This window comes from Pygocentrus nattereri, chromosome 2, assembly GCF_015220715.1.
Source record: "Pygocentrus nattereri isolate fPygNat1 chromosome 2, fPygNat1.pri, whole genome shotgun sequence".
Classification (NCBI taxonomy): Eukaryota; Metazoa; Chordata; class Actinopteri; order Characiformes; family Serrasalmidae; genus Pygocentrus; species Pygocentrus nattereri.
The window spans coordinates 54,073,030-54,098,633 of NC_051212.1; the positions used below are offsets into that span (position 1 = coordinate 54,073,030).

General features: G+C 43.9%; 1 protein-coding gene across 2 annotated transcripts; it reads right to left on the reverse strand.

Annotated features, from left to right (window-relative positions):
• Positions 1-1,185: 1,185 nt before the first annotated feature.
• vps4b (vacuolar protein sorting 4 homolog B) lies at positions 1,186-25,280 on the reverse strand. 2 transcript variants are annotated; one of them, XM_017703462.2, is made up of 13 exons: positions 25,119-25,280; positions 21,520-21,631; positions 21,320-21,420; positions 15,525-15,636; positions 13,659-13,806; positions 11,095-11,153; positions 10,551-10,670; positions 9,245-9,401; positions 7,536-7,684; positions 6,033-6,114; positions 5,146-5,365; positions 3,764-3,904; positions 1,186-2,724 (listed from the first exon to the last, which is right to left on the reverse strand). In XM_017703462.2, the coding sequence occupies exons 1-13, from the start codon at positions 25,137-25,139 to the stop codon at positions 2,623-2,625; spliced, it is 1,524 nt and encodes a 507-aa protein (XP_017558951.1). In that variant the 5' UTR covers positions 25,140-25,280; the 3' UTR covers positions 1,186-2,622. The 2 variants fall into 2 exon arrangements, with proteins under 2 accessions (XP_017558951.1, XP_017558952.1); XM_017703463.2 differs by lacking the exons at positions 21,320-21,420; positions 21,520-21,631; positions 25,119-25,280 and adding an exon at positions 18,231-18,880.
• Between the last annotated feature and the right edge of the window lie 324 nt (positions 25,281-25,604).

The window sequence follows — 25,604 nt, forward strand, 5'->3', positions numbered from 1 at the left end:
TTAGGAGTGTTTTATGGGAATTTCTAATCGTTCTTCCAGAAGCTCATTTGTGAGGTCAGACACTGATGTTGGACTAGAAGGCCTGGCTCACAGTCTCCGCTCTAATTCATCCCAAAGGTGTTGAGGTCAGGACTCTGTGCAGGCCAGTCAAGTTCTTCCACACCAAACTGGACCTGCTTTGTGCACTGGTGCACAGTCATGTTGGAACAGGAAGCTGCCGTCCCCAAGGGGCCGAGCCCAACTCCTGAAAAACACCCCCACACCATGATTCCCCCTCCACCAAACTTTACACTCAGCACAATGCAGTCAGACAAGCACCGTCTCCTGGCAACCGCCAAACCCAGATGCATCTATCGGATTTCCAGACGGAAAAGCGTGATCGGTCACTCCAGAGAACACATCTCCTCTGCTCTAGAGTCCAGTGGCGGAGCTTGGTGATGTAAGGCTTGGATGCAGCTGCTCGGCCATGGAAACCCATTCCATGAAGCTCTCTACGCTGTTCTTGAGCTGATCTGAAGGCCACATGAAGTTAGGAGGTCTGTAGTGATTGACTCTGCAGAAAGTCGGTGACCTCTGCGCACTATGCCCCTCAGCATCCGCTGACCGCTCTGTCATTTTACGTGGCCGACCACTTCGTGGCTGAGTTGCTGTCGTTCCCAATCGCTTCCACTTTGTTATAATCCCACTGACAGTGGACTGTGGAATATTTAGTAGTGAGGAAATTTCACGACTGGACTTGCTGCCCAGGTGGCGTCCGATCACGGTACCACGCTGGAATTCACTGAGCTCCTGAGAGCGACCCATTCTTTCACTAATGTCTGTAGAAGCAGTCTGCAGGCCTAGGGGCTCGGCTTTATACACCTGTGGCCATGGAAGAGACTGGAACACCTGGATTCAATGATTCGGATGGGTGAGTGAAAACTTCTGGAAATTTAGTGCATATTAACCAAAGCTTGCATGTGTACGACAACCAGTTCTAAGCTGGCCTGACTAAAAAGTTCATTTTGATCAAAATATCAGCATAAAATCTAGGATTACAGCAAGGAATACAATCCTCGTCATTCCGTCTAGTCACATTATTCCTTACCACCAACAAATTCACATTTCTGTTTAAAAACTCGAAGCACTGAATGTACGTATGCTGAAAAACCTAAAACCGGGTAATGAAGAACCGCTTTTGACCCATTTTCTTTGCAGTCTCAGCCTTTATTTACACGTGTATAATAAAAGAAACAAGCAACACCAAAAACCTCACGAGTTCCGAAGCAGACAGATCTTTGCGGAGCTTCCAAATGAAAAAGACGAATATACAATTACGTAAAAGTACATAATAATAGCAAACTTTAAAAGCCATTTTCTATTTGAATAATTCTAAGGAAAAACCCACACCGTAAGTGCATAGGAGTACAGGCGTGTATCTGATAATCTGACAGAGTATGATTTTTATTATTTATTTATTTTTATTTTTAAATGAAATGTGCAAATAATAGTCAACCGTCTCCCAAATGTTCTGACTACGGAACGACGTAGACCTCCTGGATTTCCTGAACTGAAAGACAATAGATGTATGCGTCGAAGGCACATGGTTTGCTTAGCCGCAGCAAAAGGGTGAGGTGACCAGCAGAAGGCATGTCCAGATATTGTCTTGGAGTCACATGTACCTTAAATCTGCGTCTTTTTATTCTGGTACTCACTGTAGTTTGCCACGAGGCAGCCCTGTAGTCTGTAGAAAATGTAGTTACACTCACACATCAAAAGAAAAGGTTGCTATATCACAGTTGCTGGCAAGAAACTGAGCGTATTAAATACGATGAGCTAAGCACATTTGAGTGCCTGGCCCCCTAAATGCCTCTTAGTGATTCTTAATGTGGAGCGAGATAAACAGCTCAAAGGAAAGGTATTGGTGAGATACCTGGTCTGAAAGAGCTACACAACATCAGCCCTCCATGTCAAAGAGGGGATGGGAAGTCTCAAGGCATTGTTACAGTGAACTTCACAACAATATTACAACCCTTTTCAGTGGAAAAACATGTAAACGTCTTTCTCTGCTGGGACATTTACCTTAGCTTCGGTTGTTGAGTCCAGTCGGACGTGCTCTATAAACTAGTATCAGCGCTTGACCAGTTCAAAGGCTTCATTGTGACGCTGCCCACTGCATCCAATAGAATCAAAGTAAGGCTTTCGCTTTCAAACAAGCGGAAATATGTATGAGAATAACTTCATATTAGTGCCATGTACCACTGAACAAAGGCGTTCGTGAGGGAAAACAAAAAACAAAACAAAACAAAAAAAAAACAAAAAAACATACAGGATGCGGTTGAATTCAAAGCTAGCCGCCGGACACGGACAGTTACGAGGAGAGATCCTGGACACGCAGCCTCGGCCTGTGCTGACGGTAGCCATAGGGAAAACAAAACAAAAGGAAACTAAACGAGGGCTAGTATATGAATCGAGAGACATATCGGGTCCCCACGTAGCGTCCAGACCAGCCCGACTGTGCCGTCTGCTGAGCCGCCGGTCAAAGGGAGGAGTCCAGGAGGAGAAGAAACGGAAGAGAAGGAAGGAAGAAGACTTTACAATCAGGATGTGTTTGCTTTGGTTTCAGGAAGAGAGCCTTCCCTCTCAGCCCTCCTGGCCGAAGTCCTCGGTGAACTTCCTCAGCTTTTCCAGGTCCTGCTCGTTGACGGTGGGCTTCGTGTTGGTCAGCGATCTCAGCATGTCCGACTGAAAGTACGAGCAAAATGCAGGTTTTAGCACAGACGAAAGCAGGAGAGGGCAAGCTTTCCCGGAACGCTGGCCACAAAAACCTGGAATAATTTGATCCGATAACCTATCAAGTGCACCTGAAACTCTTATGACTTCACGAACTTAAGATAACATGTTTTACCAGGGTGGGCCTTACAAACAACCACCAACGCTATACTATGAATAATTCTGCCATTATTACAGAAATTAAAATGTTTATTAACATCAGCTGCTATTCTTTTTAAAAACTCTTTATTTCCGAAATTAGAAACTAGTTTTACATTTTTTTGAGTGCTTGTGGAATTAAAACCACAATCGCCCACTATCCTAATTACTATGCGCTTCTCATTTAAAGATAATTAGGGAGGGAGGGGCCTAAACAGTCATTTGGCAGGAGACCAATATTCCTGAATATATGACGTCTTTGATGTCATTATTCATCTAAAACGTAGAAATAGTGTCTTTTCCTTATTATTTTTGCATATTTTGGAGCCAGTCGTGAGCTGGAGGTTAGGGAACCAGCCTTGTGACCGGAAGGTCGGCGGTTGGATCCCTAGAGCCGACGGCACGTGACTGAGGTGTCCTTGAGCAAGACGCCTAACATCCCAACTGCTCCCCGGGCGCACCGCTTCAGGCAAGTGTGCTCACTGGCCCCTAGTGTGTGTGTGTGTGTGTGTGTGTGTGTGTGTGTGTGTGTTCACTAGTGTGTATGTGGCGTTTCACTGCATGGATGGGTTAAATGTAGGGGTGAAGTTTCCCTGTTTGTGGGACTAATAAGGGTCATTTCATCTTAATCTTAATCTTAATTTAGACCAGTTTGAATTGTTTCGTGGGACGGGACTGAAAAGCACATCTGAAACGCAGTAAAACCCTGAACCAACCACCAGCTTCAGAGCAAAGCCTGTATATATACACAGTAAAATACAAGAGCACTTTAGACATTTGAGAACTCCTTCAAGCTGCTTTAGAAAACTTCATTTCCCATTTACAAAGCAGCTCTAGAAGGAACAGAACTCACCATGCAAACCACAGGCTCCAGCAGCTTTTCTCCGGGAACTTCCATCCATGTCATCTCTATGGCGTTTGGATCACCTGGAGAACAAGGGGTCAGCAAGTCGTCCACGATGTTGTTTGGATCATCTCTTGAGGCCCCTCGTACCTATAAATAAAATACAATACATTTTTTTAAAAAGTGACTACCTGTAAAAATGATTGAATTCTTTTCTTTACCAAAACCTAAATTTTTATTCAAGCTGTAAGAGCTCGTTTTCTTTTTTTATTATTATTATTATTTTTTTTATAAAAGCTATTTGATGTCGGTAGGAACGTTTGACAAATACACCTCAAATACACCTACAGCAACTTTGAAAAGAAGCCTTCTTAGATGACACTAGTCCAGGGGTCGCAAGCCAAATGTTAAGAAGAGCCATTCTGTCCTTTCAAGAAAAGTGAAAATACCTTGGAAGCCACAACATTTAATGTTTATTTTACCATCTTGGCTGTAAATATGTCTCAGTATGTGCTGATAGGGGCTAAATATATAACCTAAACGAAAGCGCAGACTTACTGTGCTCTGCTTTAAGCTTTAGCTCAGTTATAGCCGCTTTTCTCGCATCTCCAGCAGGAAACCTTTGCTCAAAAGTAGAGCAGTTTCTTGTGAAACGTCTCTCAACGTTTAGTTTTTTACGAGGCTGGAGCCGCGTCTCATTCGCCAGCTTCTTGTTTGAATTTTCCCGTTCCATCTTAAATGGCACGCAACTGCTGCTGGAACGGGAAAATTTGAACAGGGAGCTGGCGAATGAGACGCGACTTCCGCCTCACGACTTTTCAGTGTTTCAGTTTCTCAATGCAGATTAAACGTATGAGGAAACCAGCTGGAGTGACTATAAACACTAATCAGTCCATTCGTCTCCAGATTATCGATGTCCGTCTTAAATCTCTCTCTTTGCCGTTTCGTAGCAACTAGCTGGGCGAGACTGTCGTCTGTGTTGCTATGGTGACCAGCCGTCTGCGCAGATCTTCAGGGTTAAAGGGTGAATCAGCAGTTCTACATTAACTCCAGCGTTTAAGACCATTTACTGTTAAACTGTGTTGAAGGATCAGCAGAGCTTTATTTTACTGTAGAGGAGGATTATTTTATTATTACCTACTGATCTGATTCAGCTGTGGAGCCACGACAGGGCAGGACTGACCCACACGTTGCTGACCCCTGGACTAACAGATGTAAAGTTAGCAATGTTTTTCTTAGAGATAGAAGATTTTCTTCCAATGATGTGTGATGTAATATATAATATTGAAATAATAGTTTTATACACTTCATTTTTTTGGTCTAACATGCACCAAAGTGTGGCTTTCATAACTACGTGGAAAATCGGTCCCGTTATTAAAACGGCATCGTACCCGTTTGAAGTGAGTGGCGGACTGGACCTTCCTGACCGGCTGCATCAGCGCGTCTCTCACTATGATGCTGATATCAGCTCCTGAGTAGCCGTCTGTCTTCTTTCCCAGAGTGACGAAGTCCGCTTCGCTGAGGCTGTTCGGGGTGGTGCCCAGGTGCAGCTTAAACATGGAGGAACGAGCGTGCTCCTCCGGAAGAGGGATGTAGATACGCTTCTCAAATCTACACACACACACACACACACACACACACACACACACACACACACACAAAGGAGGAAATGAATGAGTAATCCAGCCAAACATGGCAAATAGGCTTATTAAACTCCAGACACAATGATTTTTATTCAACATTTCACAACTGAACTGCACAAAAATCAGTTAAACAGGACTAATTAACCCTCCGTTTGTGTGTCTTTGTGATGATCCAGCTCAGAAATCCAGTTCAAACCCTTCCTGAAGTCCAGGTCCCTTTTACCTTGCCCATCATTTACATTCATGTAAGGACAATTACTGTCCATTCAAACCAGTAAACGCACCACTGCTATAAATAGCCTGACCATTCTCACACCCCTGTATGGAGCTGAACCAGTTCTCCAGCTCTAATCTCACCAGCTGAGGACTTGCCTCAGTGACTCATGCTGCCTCATGGTGTCCTGCTCTGCTACAAACGTATATTTCAATAGGGAGTTGAAAAACCTGTCCTGTGTGAGCTGAATCAGCTGAACAGTGCACGTCATTCATACACAGAACAGCCTGGAATAACTGTAGATGTCATTCGGAATTTCTAAATGACAGATGGGCGTTTCCTTTGGCTTTGAGCAGGACCCTTCACTGAAATTTTCCTATTGAGCCTACAGCACTGGTTTCCTATAGAAAGTGAGTGTTACCGTCTCCTGATGGCAGAGTCCAGTGTCCAAGGGATGTTTGTGGCTCCCAGCACCAGAATTCCCTTGTTATCATTACCAACACCTGAGAAAATAACAGTTCATTTGAGCCTCTTTATAAGCATATTACAGTGGCAATATATAATATATACAATACATAAGGCAATAATGTCATCACGAAACACAGCACAGCCCAATACAATACACTAGTGGTGTCCCATTTAGAAACAATGGGCACAATCAATCAATCATTCTTATTCCACATTTCACAAATCCAATTAAAACAGGACTAGTTCAAAGGGATCACCGACTTTTAAGACTTTCTACATAATTAACTGGTTAAGATGTAAACAGAGCCGTTCAGGGTGGTTTGGTGTGAAACGCTCTGTTCTAGAGAAGCTTGTCGCCCCACAATTGTTCACAGTGGTGGTGATAGGAACCAGACGTCCAACTTTAAAGCTCCCTCACAGAAAGTTAGTATATCACTGTTGTCAGAAGAAAAGCTCAAAAAAGGTAACTTTACAGGAGAAAACACGTATTAAAAGTAAAGTAAGTCAATGGAACCAGACGTCTTTAGTTTGGGTTGTTTCTTTTGGTCCATTCATCATGAAATTCACACACAATGTAAAGAGCAGCAGGCTTTTAAAAAACGGAGATACTAAACTAAAATGGAGATACGAGGTTTCATTCCGACAAAAGCGATACGAAATGGTTAGATATGCGCTGCCTGACATGTGACGCGCTGTTTTTTGGCAGTTCTGTGATAAGTTTTGGTTTAAAATGTATTTTAATCAACTTATTTTAATCCATTACTGATGGAGGGATGCATGCGGGGCGCTGTGCGGCAAAATAGTCCCAAAAGAAAACTTATTATTCCAGATTTTCCACTGTTTTCCATCATCAACATTCCATATAAGCTCAGAAGACTCGTGTAGGTTCTCTGGTGGTTCTGGATGGTAAATAAAGTGTCTATATCTGTGTTGTAGTCATGGCGACGGCTGGTTCCCATCACCACCAGTGTGAAGACATCTGAACCATTTTGCACCAAACCCACTCGTTTACATCTCAAAACACTGAATTATGCAGAAATTCTGAAAAATCGGTGGACATACGGTACCAGATAAAAGTCTGACCACATAATAATGAATTTGACCTTGATAATTTCAGATATCCATATTATTGCTATCGGAATAAAACCTTGTATCTCCATTTTAGTCGTTTTTCAGTTTTTGACATAATTTGAAAATGCCAGTTTCCCTTTACACCGTGTGCACATTTCATGATGAATGGACCAAAAGAAATGACCCAAAATGGCTTGGTAAAAAGTCTGGTTCCATTGACTTCCATTAGAAGTAAAACACTTTCCTTGTCCTGTAAAGTTACCATTGGAGATACGAGGTTGTCTTCCGACAGCAGCGATATATTGAATAACCATGACCACTGCTATATATAAGCATCTTAAACCTTTCTGGCTACAATGAGGTGCCTTTAAGAAGGTTCCCTCACCCTGCATCTGGACGAGGAACTCCGTTTTGATCCTGCGGGCCGCCTCGCTCTCGTTCTCGCTCCGGGAGCCACACAGGGAGTCGATCTCGTCTATGAAGATGATGGAGGGGCTGTGCTCTCTGGCCAGAGTGAACAAGTTCTTCACCAGCCTAAAGGAAATAAACCTCATTAGCCCTTTGATTCCACAATAACTAAAGATAATGCGAGCTGAGCTGAGAGCACTGTGGTGTTTAAAGCACCATACACAGTACACTGCCAAAAGTATTCACTCACTGATACCACAGGTGTATAAAGCCGAGCCCCTCGGCCTGCAGACTGCTTCTACAGACATTAGTGAAAGAATGGGTCGCTCTCAGGAGCTCAGTGAGTTCCAGCGTGGTACCGTGATCGGACGCCACCTGTGCAGCAAGTCCAGTCGTGACATTTCCTCACTACTAAATATTCCACAGTCCACTGTCAGTGGGATTATAACAAAGTGGAAGCGACTGGGAACGACAGCAACTCAGCCACGAAGTGGTCAGCCAGGTAAAATGACAGAGCGGGGTCAGCGGATGCTGAGGGTCATAGTGAGCAGAGGTCACCGACTTTCTGCAGAGTCAATCACTACAGACCTCCAAACTTCATGTGGCCTTCAGATCAGCTCAAGAACGGCGTAGAGAGCTTCATGGAATGGGTTTCCATGGCCGAGCAGCTGCATCCAAGCTTACATCACCAAGCGCAATGCAAAGCGTGGAATGCAGTGGTGTAAAGCGCCGCCACTGGACTCTAGAGCAGTGGAGACGAGTTCTCTGGAGCGACCAATCACGCTTCTCCATCTGGAAATCCGATGGACGAGTCTGGGTTTGGTGGTTGCCAGGAGACGGTACTTGTCTGACTGCATTGTGCCGAGTGTAAAGTTTGGTGGAGGGGGGATCATGGTGTGGGGGTGTTTTTCAGGAGTTCTGCTCGGCCCCTTAGTTCCAGTGAAAGGAACTCTTAAAGCTTCAGCTCCAAGAGATTTTGGACAATTTCATGCTCCCAACATTGTGGGAACAGTTTGGGGACGGTCCCTTCCTGTTCCAACATGACTGAGCACCAGTGCACAAAGCAGGTCCATAAAGACACGGATGAGCCAGTTTGGTGGGGAAGAACTTGACTAGCCTGCACAGAGTCCTGACCTCAACCCCATAGAACTCCTTTGGGATGAATTAGAGCAGAGACTGTGAGCCAGGCCTTCTCGTCCAACATCAGTATCTGACCTCACAAATGTGCTTCTGGAAGAACGGTCAAAAATTCCCATAAACACTCCTAACCCTTGTGGAAAGCCTTCCCAGAAGAGTTGAAGCTGTTATAGCTGCAAAGGGTGGGCCGACATCATATTAAACCCTATGGATTAAGAATGGGATGTCACTCAAGTTCATATGCGTACTGTACTGCAGATAACAAGCATTATTTAGAAACCTGATGCCTTAAAACAGGAAGTTACCTGCAAATGGAATGACATTTTCACAAAACACAGTTACTTAAAACACATGAAAATGTACAGATTAAGTTAAATAATCTAATTTCACGATACAGAAATATTAGATATGCTGACTCTATTTAAGACATCACTCCCCCCCCCAAAGATGAATAGCCAGTTGAGGCTGGTGCTGGGCCACTGCGATAATGGACTGCCACTGCTTTGTGGTTGAGAGTGTAACTCTGGAGGAAAAGCTGGAATGACTCACTTCTCGCTTTCTCCCAGCCACTTGGACACCAGGTCTGAGGAGGAGATGGAAAAGAAGGTGGAGTTGTTGGCCTCGGTGGCCACGGCTTTGGCCAGGTAAGACTTTCCTGTGCCTGGAGGTCCGAAGAGCAGAATCCCCCTCCACGGAGTCCTTTTACCTAAACAGAAAAAGGCAGGTGGGTCGTCACAGGTGCATTACAGACAGCGTCCAGACCAGAACGTCAAAGGACACTACTAAAGAGGCGGGAAACCCTGCTAAGCTAACTACTAAGGAACCGCCACAATAAAAACATGTTCATATAATGAACATATCTTAGCACAGGGGTCACAACCCAAATGCTCAGCAGAGCCTCTTTTGTTAAATTTGAACAAAATCAACATTTTATGTCCATTTTACTGAGTTAACGTTTACCACCTTGGCTGTAAATGTGTCTCAGTGTGTGCTGATGTGCTAATATAGGCTAAAAATATAATATAAACAAAACCACAGACTGACTTTGCTCTGCTTTAAGCTTTAGCTCAGCTACAGCCGCTTTTCTCGCATCTCTGGCAGGAAAGTTTCTTGTAAAACGTCTCTCAGCCTTCGGCTTTTGAGGAAGCTGAAGTCGCTTCTCATTCGCCAGATTCCTGTTCAAATTTTCCCGTTCCACCTTAAATGTTGGGAGCACCACAACTGTTTAAGTTTAAGCTTGAGTCTTGATCAGTTGGAGCTGCATGTGCGTCGCGTCACAGTGAGAGTTTATACCGTTCAACACGGCGGAGCAGAAACTGGTCTGCAGAGGAGACGAAGTTCATGGTCTGATCTTTAAAAGACGGCGGTGGGACGGACGTCCAGCTTATGCGTCTCAGAGCACGACGTCTTCCTCTCGGCCTTCTTTAATAAGGACACGTGAAGGACGTTTTCCTGAGTCTGACGTCATTTTAAAGCAGTTAAAAACACAATCACTGCTCACTGCTGCTCATCTCACTCTGACTGGACTTGTGATGCTGGTTGTCATGGTAACGTATACACCAAGAGGTTCTCTACGCATGCGCATCATTCCCATCAGATTGTTGAGTAAGGTGAGACTAAACACCTCAGTCTTAATCTGTAATCGGAATGTGGGAAAATCAATCGGATTGGGAAAAGTCTTTGCATGTAAACACAGCCAGTGTTATTGATGGGAAGTTCTTTTATCTTCCGGTTATGAACATTTTCTTTCTTCTCTGTTAAACTGAGCCACTGAAATAATTAGCAACATTTCTATTCCTTTGTGTGTCACCACAACTGTTCACCCGTCACTCGCCGCTGGAGAGAAAGTGCTTACCTGTGAAAAGGTGTGGGAACTTGATGGGTAAGATAACAGCTTCCTTCAGAGCCTCTTTGGCTCCCTCTAGTCCCGCGACATCGTTCCACTGAATGTTTGGCTTCTCTATGATGATGGCCCCTAAGAGCAAAATCCTCCATTAGCTCAAATCACACATTCACGCTCCGTGGATTCCACCTTGTATGTATTGCACTTGGTTACACCTTTACGAAGCAAATGAGCGCTAGAATCTTCATAAAGGAGTATATCACTGATGTTGGAACAAAACCTCGTATCTCCATTTTTGACGTTTTTCAGTTTTTAACATAATTTGAAAACGCCCGTTACCCTTTACATTGTGTGTAGATTTCATGATCAATGGACTAAAAGAAATGACCCAAAATGACTCGGAAAAAATTCTGGTTCCATTGACCTCCATTAAAAGCAAACTAGGTTTTTTCCCTCTCCTGTAAAATTACCATTTTGGCGATACGTGATTTTGCTCCGACGACAGTGACGTGATAATGTGTGACATGATAACAAAACAATATGATAAAGAACCAACCTGAGAGCTGGTTCTGGAACTTCTTCTTCTCTGGGTCTTCTCCTTCATCACTGTCATTACTACAATGAGAAAGCACAAGCGTGGACATATTTTAATTTGACAGGATAACAGTGAAATATGGAATCAACCTACTAAACCATATAAACAGCACCATAACCGCCTGGTTTGCGTCACCATTAATAATGCAAGTAGTGGTTGGTGTAGTGGGTAACATCTCTGCCTTCTACGCTGCAGACTGGGGTTCAATCCCCACCTTAGCAAACTCTACCAATAAGGGTCCTTGGGCAAGACTCCTAACACCGCCTTCGCCTACCTGTGTAAAAATAATCTAATTTTAACTCTGGATAAGAGCGTCTGCCAAATGCCATAAATGTCTCAGCACAGGCACGTATCTCAGCAAGTCATTCTAAATCGAGCTCACATAACTCAGGGGTGTCCAAACTCCTGTCAAAGACGGCCAGATTATACTGCGTTACGATACCTGAGGGCCAACATATTGATCACAAATGATTTAAAATATTAAGCTTTTAAAATAGCAGCATATATGACGCCAGCTTTCTGTGAGCTACCGTGTTTCCCATCACTGCATAAAAGATGCACCAGGCTTCTTTTATTGCTGGATGGATTGATAAGCGCTTATAATAAATAATTAAATTGTTTAAGAGTAACAGTACTTGTCTGGTGTATTAATCACATTCCTATTCAAATGATTTTCGCTTGACGTGTTTGGTTTTGTTAGGTGAGGCTCTTCACATATCAAATAAGCGCAGCGCAGCCTCGGGTTCCATCTCGCCAAAACCGACGGCTTTCAGTCTTTATTTTGAGCTTTATGTCTCTCGTCTTGACTAAACGTCGCTCACGATATAAAGCTGCAGGTGTGGTCAGCTGCCACCATCAGGTGAAAAGGGAGAACTGCAGTGTACTAGCTTGCGGGCCACTTCTTCATCACGGACAGGAGGAGCATGTTTAGTGGCAGGTGGCTGTCACAGACCTGCTGAACCGACAGATCCAGGAGATCCAGGAGCTCCTTCGTCCCCAGAGCCATCAGGCTCTTCAACTCTTCCCAGGGGGGCCAGCGGAGAAGGGTGGAGAGAGAGGAGGACTGAATCTGAATCTCATGCTTATCCTGTGTTTCTCTATCCATCTGCACATCTGGACAGCGTGCTGCATGTATTGCACTTTCTGCACACCTCATTGCGCATCTTGCACATCTGGACACTTTATTTGGTACAATATCTGCACATCGTTGCTGTCGGAAGAAAACCCTGTATCTCCATTTTTGGCATTTTTCAGTTTTTGACATAATTTGAAAGTGTCTGTTACTCTTTACACTGTTTGTAAATTTTGTGATGAGAGGCCTAAAAGAAATGACCCAAAATGACACGGGAAAAATTCTGGTTCCATTGACTTGCATTGAAAGTGAAGCATGTTTTTTCCTTCTCCTGTAAAGTTACTATTTTGGGGATACAAGGTTTTCTTCCGACAGCAGCGACATATTAATTCATTCAGTGGTCATTATATGCCGTTACCTGTAACTCTCGTCGTTATTGCACTGCGTGGCTCATCTCAGGTTATAGATATTATCACTAATTGTTGCCTTTTCTCTATTTGTTTATCTGCCTGTAAAAAAGATCTGATATTTTTTTTCTTGCTATACTTTCTACACCCTTATTACTATTACTGTATAGTGTTGTGTGTCTGCTACTGGCTGTTACATTTGCTTCGGGATCAATAAAGTATCTATCTATCTATCTATCTATCTATCTATCTATCTATCTATCTATCTATCTATCCATCCATCTATCTATCTACCTACCAATAATGCACTGTAAAGCAGAAGCCAGGGGCCAGTTAAAATCTGTCAGTGGGCCTCATTTGGCTCTGGAGCCGGACTTTAGGCACCACTGAAATAACTAATATTCCTCACGTATTGTAGATTTTCTCGAAGTGAAAATAAAAGGAATGAACATAAATGTGAAATTTACTGCACTTTAACATTTAACCTATTAAAAAAAAACTAAATATAAAACGTGCTGCCGCATTTTTTGTGTGTTATGCATTTTCCAATAAGTTAAACTGAAAAATGAAGAGAAATCCTGCATCAAAATGTGCAGAGCTGTGTTCCCTGTAGAGGACGTGTTCACGTACTTACACCCAGAAAACGTGGAAAGTGCATATCGCTGCTGTCGAAACCTCATATCTCCGGTTTTAGCGTTTTTCAGTGTTTGACATCATTCGAAAAGGCCTGTCGTCCTTTACATTGTGTCAAAATTTCATGATGACCGGACCAAAAGAAACCACCCAAAATGACTTGGGGAAAAATTCTGGTTCCATTGACTTGCATTAAAAGTAAAGTAGGTTTTTTCCTTCTCCTGTAAAGTCACTGTTTTTGGAGATGGGAGGTTTCGCTCCGACTGCAGCGATTTACACTTTCACTTTTATTGTTTTACGTCATTTTCTCTTTTTCCATTGCTGGATAATTGTGTTTGAACATTATTATTTGAGCTATCTGGATCTTCCACATGACGACTTCACTTCAGTCTGCAGTGCGTATAAATACGCACCCTTTCTCCTCGGACTGGGACTCCTTCACGGGCTTGGCGGGAGCTTTCTCTTTCTTCTTCAGATATTCCTTCAGCTTCTCCGCCCGGTCCAGGTACTCTGCACATTTGGCTCTGATGCTCTGCTTGGCTTTGTCCCCCTGAGCTTCATCTGAGGGCCAATCATACCAGTGGCAGTCAGTTTAAGCCAAGGCTCACCAGCATTATCTGCAAAGGGCTGGTGTGGCGGCAGATTCTCGTTCCAATCAAGCAGAAACACATGATTCCACTTTCCAGCTTTCCAGCTGCTCTCCCTCCATAAACATCGGATTAGTTCTGTTGCTCCTGCTTGGCTGGAATGAGACTCTGCAGCCACACTGGCCCTTTGTGGAAAGGCTGATGACCCCTCCTTCAAAGTGGAATTAAAAAAAAAAAATGTTCTCCATAATTCAGTAATCAGAGATTCAGAGCAGTTTGGTGTGAAGTGGTTCAGACGTCTTTACACTGGTGGTGATGGGAACCAGGGGTCGCCATGACAACGACACAGATCTAGACACTTAATTTGCCATGCAGAACCACCAGAGAACCTACACGAGTCTTCTGAGCTTATATGGAATGTTGATGATGGAAAATAGTGGAAAATCTGGAATAATGAGTTTTCTTTGGGGACTATTTTGCCGCACAGCGCCCTGCATGTCTCCCTCCACCATGATTTAGAAATGAACTTCAGGCCAACGCCTGACCTCAGAACAGCGTCTCGGACATCAGGCAGCGAATTCATAACCGTTCAGCACAATAACTTCATACGGGAGCTTTTAGAGGTGGACGTCGGGTTCCCATCACCACCACTGAACAAGTCTGAACCGTATGGCAATTAAATTTACATTCAATTTCCCCTCTTACCCCTCAATCAGCCAAGAGCTATGAGGCTAATGTAGCTAACATAATGAAGCATGCGTGCTAACTGCTAATGCAGCTAACACACAATGAAGCACGCATGCTAACTGTTAACGTAGCTAACACATGACAAAGCATGCGTGCTAACTGCTAACGTAGCTAACACATGAGAAAGCATGCGTGCTAACTGCTAATGCAGCTAACACACAATGAAGCACGCATGCTAACTGTTAACGTAGCTAACACATGACAAAGCATGCGTGCTAACTGCTAATGCAGCTAACACATAATGAAGCATGCATGCTAACTGCTAACGTAGCTAACACATGAGAAAGCATGCGTGCTAACTGCTAATGCAGCTAACACACAATGAAGCATGCATGCTAACTGCTAACGTAGCTAACACATGACAAAGCATGCGTGCTAACTGCTAATGCAGCTAACACACAATGAAGCACGCGTGCTAACTGCTAATGTGGTTCTTCACATTAAGACAGTGCTTCTACACGGAACCATAAACACACAAGGAACCATCAGCATGCCTAAATGGTTCTTTGCGTGGTGAAACTGTTCTTCAGTTTGACTGAGAACGTGTTGTATACGGTTCTATATAGAACCTTTTTGATAACGGCCAAATAGGGTTCTGCTCCCGTGACACTGTCAAGCTTGTAACAGTAGAAGCTCCCTGTTGGTGCTACATAGAAGCATAAAACACATTCTCAACAACCTTTTCACCAGACAAAGAACCGTGTAATCATGCAAATGGTTCCTTGAGAACCGTGATTTTAAGATGTTCAGCCACATTAGCCGTAGAAATAAAGTAAAGAAGCAAACTTCAGACCCCAAACGTGTCAGATCTCCACCGGAGGTAAGGAGAACACTGTTTACGTGATCTTTTTTGGCCAGACTATTCCTTTAATTCCGTTTTTCTACTACAGGGAAAGAAATCCGCACTGGTTCCGACCGGCCGTCAAGCGGAGAACGTGTACTCACATTTGACCACATGTAGGAAGTACTGGACTGCGTGCTGATAGAGTCGCAGGGCCTCCTCATAATTCTGGGCCTTGTCCTCCTGAGCCGCCTTACTGGCAAGATCTATAGCTTTCTGTAATCACAACAGCGGAGAACAAAGTCAACAGAGAGGTTAGAACAGGCACTTTTCAGAACAAGTTTGACCAGGAACTTTTGGTCAGTATCGAATACAATCGGATGGAAAACCTTCGTTTACATGATCGCTACAAGTAATCAGATCCAAAGTGACGTGCATGCATAGAGAACCACTCAGAGTAAACGTTACCATGACAACCAGCATCACGTGAGGTCCAGTCAGAGTGAGATGAGCAGCAGTGAGCAGTGATTGTGTTTTTAACTGCTTTAAAATGACGTCAGACTCAGGAAAACGTCCTTCACACGTCCTTATTAAAGAAGGCCGAGAGGAAGACGTCCGAGATCCGAGACACATAAGCTGGACGTCCGTCCCACCGCCGTCTTTTAAAGATCAGAGCATGAACTTCGTCTCCTCTGCAGACCAGTTTCTGCTCCGCCGTGTTGAACGGTATAAACTCTCACTGTGACGCGACGCACATGCAGAACGGACTGAAACTTTCCGATAGGGAATGTTCAGTTGGATAGAAACTGTATTCCAAATGGCCAGACTAGACTCGACCGATTGAGGCGTTTACATGGACGTATTCTATTCCGATCGAGCTATTAGTCCGATTATTAACGGATTATTAGGCTGCATGTAAACGTGGCTACTGTCTGTGTTTATATGCAGAGATTTTCACTAATCCGACTGAATTCATTCCGGTTACAGATTAAGACTGAGGTGTTTATTCTCATTCTACGCATCAATCTGATGGAAAATCTCAAGTTTGAATGCACACGACAAATAATCAAATCCAAAATGACACACATGCACAGAGAACCGCTTAGTGTAGATGTTATCATGACGAGTGAGATGAGCAGCAGTGAGCAGTGATTGTGTTTTTAACTGCTTTAAAATGACGTCAGACTCAGGAAAACGTCCTTCACACGTCCTCATTAAAGAATTATTTTGACCTTAAAGTGAAGATTTAACAGCAGCCCAGACGAAAAACAACAGGAACCATCAAATATGCTAAAACATCTGCAGCTGGTTTCAGTTCCATAACCATTTAAACCTCCGCTGGGAGCTTCAGGTGACTTACTTCCCACACGTGCTACAGTGGGTGTGGATATTGGTGAAGATATTAAGATATTAAGATAAGAAGCTATTTAAATCACTGTGCACTGCAGGGAATCTTCCAATACATTAAGAATAGGTAAGTGAACTTTGGTCAAAGACTGGCCTGCATGATTTTTTTTGGCCAAAATAATTGACTTTGGTTGGTTTATATGACGCCTCAGTTCAGAGAAGCTAATCTGGAGCTGTGATTGGTCAGGTTGCTCATTAACAGTTAGAACAGTGTGACTGGTTAGAGCTCATTTGCATATTGTGGCCTTCTATGATATCAATATCTCAGAGAACTGAACCTGCTGGACCAGGAGGCTTCTAATCAATAATGAGTGCGTTTACATGCACCAAATAATCCGATCATAATCAGATCTCTGCAGTTATCGGATTATTCAAAAGGTGTAAATAGCACACTCCGATTTCTTAGACCAAAGTAAGGTCTTGAAATCTGATCAAGTGAATGATTGTTTACAGTCTTGTCCCTCGTTATTTTACAAATTCCACCCACTTTTTAAAAACACCAGATGTTTAAAATATCATGTGTCCAGCATGTGGTTCTCCTTTAGCAGCTGTAGCCAGTCAGCAGCCTGTCTATATTGGCCCCACACACACACTAACAGCAGGCCATGTAGGAGGAGAACAGAGCGAAGGACACAGCACCTCCTCACTTTTCCCCGCGGGTTCAGGGGTGTGAACAAAGAAGACCCTAAAAAATGGGTTATTGCCTATGTTCCTCACAGAAAATGAGCAAAGACCAAGAAGCTGATTCTGAAATAATAATAAACCACACTTTTATTTTTCCCCCCACCAACCTGAACACCACACAAAGGCTAAGATGTAAACAGAGAGGTTTGGGTGTGAAACGCTCTGCTCTAGAGAAACTTACCGAGCCAGAACCGCTCACAGTGGTGGTGATGGGAACCAGACGTCCCCCTCTGAAAGCCCCCTGCCTGACGGCCGAGACCTCATTTCGTGATAGCTTCGGCCTAAAGTATATTTTTTTAATCGATCTATTCTTGGTGGAGGGAAAATGGTCCCGAGAGAAAGCTTGAAGCTGATTTCTTTCAGATCACCATCATCACCAACCCATATAAGAGCTCAGGAGACTCGTGTGGGTTCTCTGGTGGTTCTGGGTGGCAAATTAAGTGTCTAGATCTGTGTCGTTGTTATGGCGACCCCTGGTTCCCATCACCACCAGTGTAAAGAGATCTGAGCCATTTCACCCCAAACCCACTCTGACTGACCCCTGTTGACATCTGACAACAGTGAATTGTGCCGGAATTTTGGGAAGATGGGTGGAGTTGTCCTCTGAATGCGTTACAGCGAGCGGCAGCGCCTGTAACTGAGCAGCGGGACCAAAACACTGGGACTGGGCGCTGAGACGGCGCTGAGGCGGGTTAAAGGCGGATTTAAAGGCTGAATCCAGAGTTTTGGGCGCTAATGAAGCGAGTTTTCCGGCCTGTTTCCGAACTTCTTCGTCTTACCTGCAGGTTGTTGTTGTTGGCAGCCATCAGGCGCGCTGGTCACGGCATAAAAACCTCGAGATCTCACAAAAAACGAGGCGGTTTCTCCAAACGGACGCCTTTAATCACCCCGCCGCCGCCCGCTTCCACCAAGCCGAGGAAAACAAGGAGGATTCCCGTCTTATTTCACTACTCTTTCACGGGATAATGGAGGAGAGAAAAACTTCCGCGACTAAAATGTCGAATGTCACTTCCGCCTCGGGAAAAAAAAAAGGCTCGTGACGTCACGTTGGACGACTCCGCGTCGGGTTGCCATGTTCGCGAAACGAAATGCACCATAACGGCTGGTTTGTGGTCAACGCTGTAAAACACTGGGCAGCTTGTAGCCTCTCAAAACTCCTGGGCACCACCGGTGGTTCCAAAACGCAGGACGTCAAACATCCTCCACACCTTCCATAGATTTCAGGAAGAAAACCGCGTATCTCCATTATTTTTTATTATTTATTTATTTAATGGCATTTCTCAGTTTTTGACATAATTCCAAAGGAGCTGGTGGCCTATACATAAAACTAACACCCTGAAACTTTTCTTGAACAACGTATATAATTCGTTCTTAATTCTGTTTGCTCCGGTGAGGTTTTTTTTTAAGAGATCTGGCAACCCTGACTACAGGTAACATGCAAAGAAACGCCCAAGACACACCTCAAGCTCACCTGCCTTACGTCACGTGTGGTCTAAAGGATGTGTTTCGATGTAAGGAGGCTTTCAAATCCCCTGAAACTACAAATACATCACATTAGATTAATAAATGCATCAGTACTTTTACCGATTTCTTGGTACTGAAAACAGATGTGGACCGGAAAAAAAGAAAAGAAGCCTGTAAATGTATTTACAGAAACGACCTGTAGTCCCAATTAGAGCACAGCATAACCTCTTCAGTCAAATTAACGTTAATTTTCCCGGCTTTATTAAAAACAGACTTATTGAAATTGCATTGAAGTTTGATGTAGTTTGTAAACTCTAAAGTTTCAAAACATGCCATCCATATAGGGAAAGTAAGCTAAAACAGCCTATTTTTAGATCACTGTTTTTGTGATGTCACAAAAAAACAACCCATTTACATATATCCGCCTATTTAGCCTACAGCCATTTAGCTCCGCCCACTCACGCTGAAGTTATAAGCAGTGTTTCCACCCGGACTGAGTCGCAATACATGGTAGCCAATCAGAACAGAGCTCATTTACATATGTTTGAAAACGGTCGTGTACAAATGATAAACATTAGTTTTATCACTGCTTTTGGTACAGATTTCAAGCGTATGGGCCCTTTAACACTGTGTGAGATCATCAGTGAAGCATATTGTCTTCGTGAATGTGCTGCTTTACGCTACTTGAGCGCTGAATGAGGATAAGACGTGTTTGGACTTACCTTTGCCGAGTCCACGATACAACTGACAATGTAGGCAAACCGAGAGGCGCGTAGACGTGGGATAGTGCTCAACTCGCCTGCTTCATCGTCCACTTTATCCCCCCGTTTTTACGCCTCTGATCTGCTACCGGTCACTTCACAGAGCAATAAAACGGTGAAAAATCTAATTCTCACTGTTTCCCTTCACCCAAACCATAGCTGACTGAAGGAACACGGAAACAGAGCAGAGTGTACGTATGTCCCCAAGGCTTCACATCAGAGACATCATAAAGGAGGAGGAGACATTGATGGCTCTCCATCAATGTGGAAAAATGCACATGTTCAAAAACCAAAATGACACCCTAAAAAAACGTGATTTTTAAGTGTTATTTGAGCCAAAAGCTACAAAGCATTACATGAAAACACTGGGAATATAAAGCCCTGGGAACACCGAGCCCAAGGAAGATAAGGCCCTGGGAATATAGGGCCTTGGGAATATAGAGCCCAAGGAGCATAAAGTCCTGAGGATATGGTGTGCTATGAATGTGGCCCTTGGGAACGTAGGGTTCCAGGAGTATATTGCACTGAGAATATAGAGCCCTGAGAATATAGGGCCCTATGAATGTAGGCTTTGGGAATATGGGGCCCTGGAAACATAGAATCAAGGGAATATAGGGCCCATGACAGCACCTTGAGAATATAGGGACCCATGAATATGGTGCTCTGTGAACATAGCACTTTGAGAATGTAGGACCTTGGAAATATAAGGTTCTGGGAATATAGGGCCTTGGGAATATATGGTCCTGGGAATATAGGGAGCTAGGGCCATATGTTCCTGGGAACATATGTCCCTGGGAATACAGTACAATACAATATTGGACCCTGGAATACAGGGTGTTGGAAATATAGGGCCTTGGAATATAGGGTCCTGGGAATACAGAGCCTTGAAAAAATATGGCGTTGGGAATATAGGGTTCCAGGAGTATATTGCACTGAGAATATAGAGCCCTGAGAATACAGGGCCCTATGAATGTAGGCTTTGGGAATATGGGGCCCTGGAAACATAGAATCAAGGGAATATAGGGCCCATGACAGGGCCTTGAGAATATAGGGACCCATGAATATGGTGCTCTGTGAACATAGCACTTTGAGAATGTAGGACCTTGGAAATATAAGGTTCTGGGAATATAGGGCCTTGGGAATATGGAGCCATAGGAATATAGGGCCTTGGGAATATGGAGCCCTAGGAATATAGGGCCTTGGGAATATAGGGTCCTGGGAATATAGGGAGCTAGGGCCATATGTTCCTGGGAACATATGTCCCTGGGAATACAGTACAATACAATATTGGACCCTGGGAATACAGGGTGTTGGAAATATAGGGCCTTTGGAATAGAGGATCTGGGGAATACATAGCCTTATGAATATACAGCCCAGGGAATATATGGAGCTACGACTACATGTCCCAGTCCATAGGGTACACAATTCAGCTACAGGACTAATACACAGCCCTAAATCTTCACATGTGTGCATGAGATCATGGTGGGCGGCCCTCACTTCCATTAAACCAGCTCCCTGCTCTCGGGTCTCTCCTCAGTCCTGCCTGATGACTAATCTTCATGTGATGAGCGACTGACGTAATACAGCACAATAACTACCACAGAGGTTGACGCTGTCGAGTAGAACTAGTGACCTCTAGTGACCTGTTTTTTATCCAGATAATCCTGAAGCTCCTCGGCCCGGTCCAGGTACTGGACACACTTCTCTCTGATCTTCTGATTGCCTTCTTTTCCCTGCGGCTCACCTGAACACACGCAGATGGGAATTGAAGCACAGCCTGAACACACGCGCCGAATTTTAATCCTCTGGCTAATTTATAACTTGGCCTTAAAAGAACACTCACGCTTTATTATATGCAGAAAGTACTTGACTGCATGTTGATATGATTTGATGGCCTCCTCATAATTTCCGGCCTGATCCTCCTGTGAAGCTTTGTTAGCTACTGCGATGGCTTTCTGTAACAGAAATGAGTAATGGTGAAAGGAGAACACTGGGTCTCTATGGTACGCTGTGAAGTAGATGTAGTACTATACACATTTTTTAACAGCACTGTTAAAGTGTCACATGGTGTAACATTAGTGTATACATACTTAAAGCACCATATAGTATAAGGTTATCATATGTACTTATATGTCACGTGGTGTAACATTAGTGTGTCCATATAGCATCATATAGTATTACATTAGTGTGTATATTCAGTGTCACATATAGTGAGATCAGCATATGTGTACTTATATGTCACGTGGTGTAACATTAACGTATATATACTCATAGCATCACATGGTTTAACATTAGTGTATATATACAGCAGCATAGGGTATAAAATATATAATCATATAGTTTAACATTAGCACATACATACTTACAGGGGTTACTTAGTGTAACATTAGCGTGTGCATACTTAAAGCATCGTATGGTGTAACATTAAAGCAGACACATGGTATAAGATTAGTGTACACATAAATTCACATGATGTGTCATTAATATATACATACAGCGTCATATGGTGTAACGTTAGTCTATATACACTGCTCAAAAAAATAAAGGGAACACTCAAATAACACATCCTAGATCTGAATGAATGAAATTCTCATTGAATTCTTTGTTCTGTACAAAGTTGAATGTGCTGACAACAGAACTGCCACCCCACACCATTACTGACCCACTGCCAAACCGGTCATGCTGAAGGACGTTGCAGGCAGCAGATCGCTCTCCACGGCGTCTCCAGACTCTGTCACGTCTGTCACATGTGCTCAGTGTGAACCTGCTTTCATCTGTGAAGATCACAGGGCACCAGTGGTGAATTTGCCAATCCTGGTGTTCTCTGGCAAATGCCAAGCGTCCTGCACGGTGTTGGGCTGTGAGCACAAACCCCCATCTGTGGACGTCGGGCCCTCATACCATCCTCATGGAGTCGGTTTCTAACCGTTTGTGCAGCCACATGCACATTTGTGGCCTGCTGGAGGTCATTCTGCAGGGCTCTGGCAGCTCCTCCTGTTCCTCCTTGCACAAAGGCGGCGGTAGCGGTCCTGCTGCTGGGTTGTTGCCCTCCTACGGCCTCCTCCACGTCTCCTGGTGTACTGGCCTGTCTCCTGGTAGTGCCTCCAGCCTCTGGACACTACACTGACAGACACAGCAAACCTTCTTGCCACAGCTCGCCTTGATGTGCCATCCTGGATGAGCTGCACTACCTGAGCCACTTGTGTGGGTTGTAGAGTCCGTCTCCTGCTACCACGAGTGTGAAAGACCACCAACATTCAAAAGTGACCAAAACATCAGCCAGAAAGCAGAAAGGTACTGAGAAGTGGTCTGTGGTCCCACCTGCAGAACCACTCCTTTATTGAGTGTGTCTTGCTAATTGCCAATAATTTCCAGCTGTTGTCTGTTCCATTTACACAACAGCTGTGAAACTGATGGTCAGTGTTGCTTCCTAAGTGGCCAGTTTGATTTCACAGAAGTTTGATTTACTTGGAGTTATATTGTGTTGTTTAAGTGTTCCCTTTATTTTTTTGAGAGGTGTATATATATATATATATATATATATATATATATATATATATGTAGTGTCTTGAGGTTTAATACTAACACACACTTACAGCATCATAGGGTGTGACTTTAGTGTATATAAACTTATAGTATCATATGGTGTTACATTAGTCTATATATCTAACACTAACACATACTTACCCCGTCATATGGTGTAACTTTAGTGTGTATATATATATATACTTATAGTGTCATATGGTGTAACTTTAGTGTATATATATCTATCTATCTATAGCGTCATGTGGTTTAACACTAACACATACTTGCAGCATCACATAGTGTAATCAAAGTTGTGTAATGCTAAATAAAACACCTGGTGGTTGATTGGCAATAGGTCATTAATGTGATTGGGTATAAAAGAACATCTGAGAGAGGCGGAGTCTTTCAGAAGTAAAGATGAGGAGGGGTCACCACTCTGTGAAAGACTGGACCATCAAATAGAGCAACAATTCCAGAAGAACGCTTCTCAACATAAAACAGCAAAGAACTTTAGCTTTTCATCATCTACATAGATATCATCATTAAAAGACTCTGGAGAAATCTCTGTCTGTGAGGGACGAGGCTGAACACCAGTATCTGCTGGCCGTGATCTTTGGGCCCTCAGGCAGCACTGCATTAAAAACAGACATGATTCTGTAGTGGAAATCACTGCATGGGCTCAGAAACACTTCTGAAAACCACTGACTGTGAAAACAGTTCATCACTGCATCCACAAACGCTGTTAAACTCTAAAACACAAAGAAGAACCCAAATATAAACAGGATCCAGAAACGCTGCCACCTTCTCTGGGCCTGAGCTCATTTAAAATGGACTGAGGGGAAGTGGAGAAGCATCCTGTGGCCCATCGAATCAACATTTGAAATTCTTTGTGGAAATCTTGGACACTGTCCTCCGGGCTGAAGACCACTCAGCTTGTTATCAGTGCACAGTTCAAAACCCAGTATTCAGGATGGTTTAGGGGGGCATTAGTGCACATGGCATGGGTGACGTGCTCATCTGTGAAGGTGCCACTAATGCTGAATTATATACACTGGTTTTGGCAACATGTGCTGCCGTCCAGACGACGTCTTTTTCAAGGAAGGCCTTGATTATTTCAGCAGGACGACGTCAAACCACATTCTGCATGTATTACAGCTGTCACAACTGAAAACACACAATAGGAAATGAAAAACACAACATAGGAGACCCTGAACTGATGAGCAGCTGCAATCCTGTATCAAACAAGAGCAGGAAAACATTTCACTTTCAGAGCTACAGCAGCGTCTCCTCAGTTCCCAAACGCTCACAGGGTGCTGTTAAAAGAAGAGGTGATGAAACACAGCGGTAAACAGACCCCCGTCCACAATTTTGGGACCATTTGATTTGTTGTCATTGTAGCATTTTCCTTTAAAAATACGGTTTACATGATTTGCACGTCATTGCATTCCGTTTATTTACATTCTGCACAGCATTCCAGCTTTTTCGGAAATTGGTTTGTAGAGAAAACACTGGATAATAGATTTATTATTATAACTACTAGAAGTGGTAGAAGTAGCTGTATTAGTGTCAACACTCCCAAATAAAGGGAGTGAAGGATGCCAGCCCAGCATTAGCATAGCACACCTTCAGAACGGTCCAGTGCCAATAAACAGACTCATCAAAACACAGTCAAAACAAACAATCAGTGCCATTCAAACAGCGCAGCGCCTTCACTGACACATTCTGAGGTCAGACAGGTCGTCAGGAGCCGTTAAGGAACAGAAGCGGCAGATTATCCTGTGGTTGGACTTGACACAGAGTTTAAGTCTGAGTTACCACTGGTCAGTCTGGTGGTCTTCACCAGGCTGAATGATAAAAGCTCAGAATCTGAAGGTGGTCTTAGCTGCTGTAGACAGAGAACAGGAGAGCACAGCCTACCTGTAGGTTGGTGGACTCCATTGGAAATGCTGCGAGGGGATCTCAGGAGGAAGCGTGTCATGGGAGCTCAGAGGCTCCGTGAGTCAGTTTCAGTTCGTCTGCTGTTGTTGGAGTTTGGCTTTTCCTGCTCCGCCTGCTGAGCTGCACCCACAAGCACAACAGCCGAGGAATGAGGGCAATGCGGAGAGAGAGAGAGAGAGAGAGAGAGAGAGAGAGAGAGAGAGCAGGAACAGTGACGTCACCGGAGAAGTGACACAGATTCAACAAACAAGTAAACAAGCAGGCCCACCGAGGAAAGCAGGACGGACTGTGGGGCTTTTCCATGTTTCTCTGCTCACTTTCACTACAGGCCGGAGATTCCGGGACCAGGAAGTTTAACATGTGTGATGTAAATGGGCTGAACTGAAGTCTCAGCGGAATACAGACGTCCAGAGAAGCCACAAGTTACAATGGTCTGGACTGTTATCTTGAGATCATGACTTAATT